The sequence below is a fragment of the Cydia amplana genome, chromosome Z (assembly GCF_948474715.1).
Source record: "Cydia amplana chromosome Z, ilCydAmpl1.1, whole genome shotgun sequence".
Classification (NCBI taxonomy): domain Eukaryota; kingdom Metazoa; phylum Arthropoda; class Insecta; order Lepidoptera; family Tortricidae; genus Cydia; species Cydia amplana.
Window position 1 is genome coordinate 34,719,798 of NC_086096.1, and position 3,695 is coordinate 34,723,492.

The following is a 3,695-nucleotide window of genomic DNA, read 5'->3' on the forward strand; positions in this document are numbered from 1 at the left end:
GATGTTTAAATTTTGTCCGAGCGCGCGAGTAAAATTTCGTCGGCAAAACTCAAAGGGCTCTGACAGCCGACGTTTGTATTTGAACCGCCTCGTGTCCCGCCTCACCTGTACTGGCAGTATTCGGCTGTCTCTCAAAGCAAGCGGATGTAAGTCAAGCCGCGGCGTGTTCGAGGAAATCGCGTAAGTATTTCGGAATCCGGGTGGGCAACAATTTTTTTCTAATTTCGATGCCCCTTATAAATTTTATTTTTCACATAGCTTTTCAATGACAATTGTCATATTTAGGAGCCCTTTATGTATCTTTATGTAAGCGATAACATATCAGTTTGGTCAAACACGATTTAAATTTTTGGCGAATTTTTTTATTACGAATTCTAATTTCCGTGCCCTAATTCCCATAGCAAATTTACCTAAAACAGCTGATTAAGTGGCACGGGAATTAGAAAGTATTACATATATTGTCAACAAATCTTTTATTGGGGGCACTGTAAGTTAATTGGCAATGTTTACGTCATATTATTAATACATACATATATTGGCATTGAATATATATTATATGTAATAATAATACGACGTATATCTGTCTATTTTACATTTAAGGAAATCTTAAAGAATGCACAAAAATCTGTGAATAGTTTTTTAGTATAAGTACTATAGTACATACAGGATGGACCCGAATAACCCGGGCAATTTTAATACGTAAGGTAAGGTGCAAAAATAGCATGTGAAAAATAAAAGTTTTCATTTTTATACAAATTGTATGGGAAAAGATTTCCTCAATTTGTGGCTTTTCTAGCCGGAATTTTTTTTTCGCTTCGATACAAGCTTATGATCCTCAATAGGAATGGGATCGATTGGCATCAAAAAATAGTTTGTCGAAAATGACCATTTTCTCGCATCCTGTATGTTTTTTCCAAAATCTGTAAAAGCCAATCTTCATTAATTTGAAATCGAGGGAAGGTCTTCTAAGACCGTTTTCTCGTAGCAGCACGGGATCTGGTAGCTGCCCTCACTGACCCAAAAAGAAAATCCAGTCTGTATAATAAGTGTTCCAGACGTTTGTATTTTAGTTTTTATTTTATTTTGGGTAGTTCCATTTCATAACTTTGACGATAAAAACTTTGTAAAATTATTGCCTTTTATCAATAAAACATCTGAATCTGAATCTGAATCTGATAAACAGGAAATCCCACCTCACCCCGTAGTCCCTCGTAATTGGGGTGAGATGGAATTTCATACAAAGGTGATTTTGGAAGATTATTGGATCGTTTTTTTTTATTATGTGTGCGTATAGCTCCATTTTAAATTGGAATACATTATTTTTGTAGCAGTAGCCTTAAAATTCCATCTCACCCCCGTTCATCCCTTCTCTCCCCATTCATAACCCAACTCTCCCCGCGAACCCTACTCACCCCATTTTACGGTACTTAAAACAAAACGTTTTAATGACTAAACTCTAAACAATAAGGTCATAAAACATGAACAAGATATCGATAGGTGTTTATCGACTCATTGGGTGTGTAGCCAACATGTCAATCGTTTACGCTCCGTAGTAAATGAACCACAACTGTCACCCACATTACACCCTGCCACACTGTCTGCGTGTGTTAGTGCAGCCAGTAATATGGAAAGAGTGACAGAGAGACACAAAACGTTTCGTGTTTCGTGGTCGTAGCCCAAGCGATGGTCACCTTGGCTACGCACCCTGATATTGACCCATCTTGGACATCCATGGAACCCTTTTTATGGTAGACATACCTACACCAAGAAAGTAGGTACATTCAATAAAGAAATAAGAAGGTACTTTACCTTAAAATTATTGTTTAAGATAATCAGCTAAGTAGTTAAATTGCAAAATATTACAAACCTATTTACGAGCTATGTTGTTTTAAAACTCCACGTGCGATGATCGCAACTATGAAACTCAAGATAATTTTAATTTTAATATGTAAGTACATTATTATTGAATATGATAAAATTGCATAGGTAGGTACCGTATTATTAGGCAGTGTCAGTTTTTTAGGAACCCTTACAGTTTCGCCATGTAGCTGCAAAGGTGCTCCCTTATGCTTGTAACGTACATGATACTTAATATAGCGCTAGCGGTTCGCCAAAAAACGCTGCAAATCGTGTTAAAGGTATGAATATCGGTACGCTTCATCTTTAGGCCATTTGAATCAATTTGACCCGAAGCAGCAAAAAAAGTAAAATAAAAATAAATATTTTCAAAATTGCTTTATTAGGGTTAGATATGAAGATATTAGGTATAATTTGAGGTATATTTTACAAAAAAAAAATAGTAATGTGCAGTCAAGCGTGAGTAGGACTTTGTACGGAACCCTCGGAACGCGAATCCGACTCGCACTTGGCTGGTTTTTTTATTACATAGCCCAGTACAGTTTTATATTTAGTCCATTGCTTTCACCCAAAAGCCTCGTTCATTTTAGATTCCATAAACTCTAATCTAATTAGTAGTCCTTACATGGTGGCGGGTGCTACCTCTGCGTGTGGCCTAGGTTCGGGCAAGAGCAGCATTCGTTCGCTGTGTGGCTGGTCATTATTTATTATCAAAGTGTTAAAAGAGCCTGCCGGGGTTTTTTTTTTATAATGACGGTGTACATTTTTCAGGTTTATTCATTCATTCATTACATTTATCAGGTGTGGCGGAATCGAAAAAAAAGTATCCACGAATCCAAGACGTGGTTTCTTTTTCCGAAAAAGGCAATTTAAATTTCATCAACCGCTTAATCAAAAATATGAAATACTATTTAAACATGGAACAATTCAGAAGCAACGAAGAGTTGTTCCGGCGTGAAATCAGAGGTAACTTAGAGGATCCAGTACTTCTAGAAGGAGAACCGTTTAAGAACAGACGCGTGGAGATATACAAAAAATCTAATGAAGAATATATCAAAGCTACCAAACTGCAGTTCCGAACTAAAATCGCAGACTCCATGTTACAACTCGTTTACATGGCTAGACATTATTTGAAACTATTCGAAAGAACCCAGTACGTGGATAAGAATTCAAACGCCTACCGCATCGGGGTGATCGCTAAAAAACTGATGATGATGTACAAGAAATCGACTAGGATTTTGGAGATTATGAATATAAGGCAGAAAAACGAGCAGTGGGTTATTTTTGAAACTAGTGCGCCCGCGATTACATTGCACCATAAGGTGGCTAAAATGCACGTTGACTTTATCTACTACTACGAAGTGCTTAAAAGGTTGCACACGAAGATCAGGCAGGTAAGAAAATTGCCTCGAGAGAAGCCTCCGATTAAGAAAAACCCACAGATTTGGTGATGGAGTACAAACGCTGGGGAAAAATATGTATTTCATTAAAAAGTGGACAAGCGCCCCGAAACCGCCTTTCCATAAAACTTATATGATCTGTGATAAAACGTAGTAAAAAATACTTAGAGTCTGTGCGGAAAGAGAAGAGTCGTGGAATGTATTGAGCCCCATACATTCCACGACTCTTCTCTTTCCCAACAGACTCTACTTATTCTACTAATGAGTTTTATTTATTTTAATCTTGGAGATTAGACTGATTTATCTGATCTTCTTTGTACCTACGTAGTTTTCACAAATAAATATAGCACCCTTGGGTGATTCATTTATTTTCTTTAAACATTTATAAGTACACTAGCGACCCGCCCCGGCTTCGCACGGGTTAACAAATTATACTTA

General features: G+C 37.1%; 1 protein-coding gene across 1 annotated transcript; it reads left to right on the forward strand.

The window, feature by feature from the left end:
• The first annotated feature begins 1,883 nt into the window (after positions 1 to 1,883).
• Positions 1,884 to 3,308, forward strand: LOC134660691 (uncharacterized). The gene is made up of 2 exons (XM_063516471.1): positions 1,884 to 1,948; positions 2,659 to 3,308. The coding sequence occupies exons 1-2, from the start codon at positions 1,906 to 1,908 to the stop codon at positions 3,306 to 3,308; spliced, it is 693 nt and encodes a 230-aa protein (XP_063372541.1). The 5' UTR covers positions 1,884 to 1,905.
• Positions 3,309 to 3,695: the final 387 nt, after the last annotated feature.

Coding starts and splice junctions, on each gene's coding strand:
- LOC134660691 (XM_063516471.1), top strand. CDS start 1,906: ATGATCGCAACTATGAAACTCAAGATAATTTTAATTTTAATAT. Junction 1,949..2,658: donor GATAATTTTAATTTTAATAT/GTAAGTACATTA, acceptor TACATTTATCAG/GTGTGGCGGAATCGAAAAAA.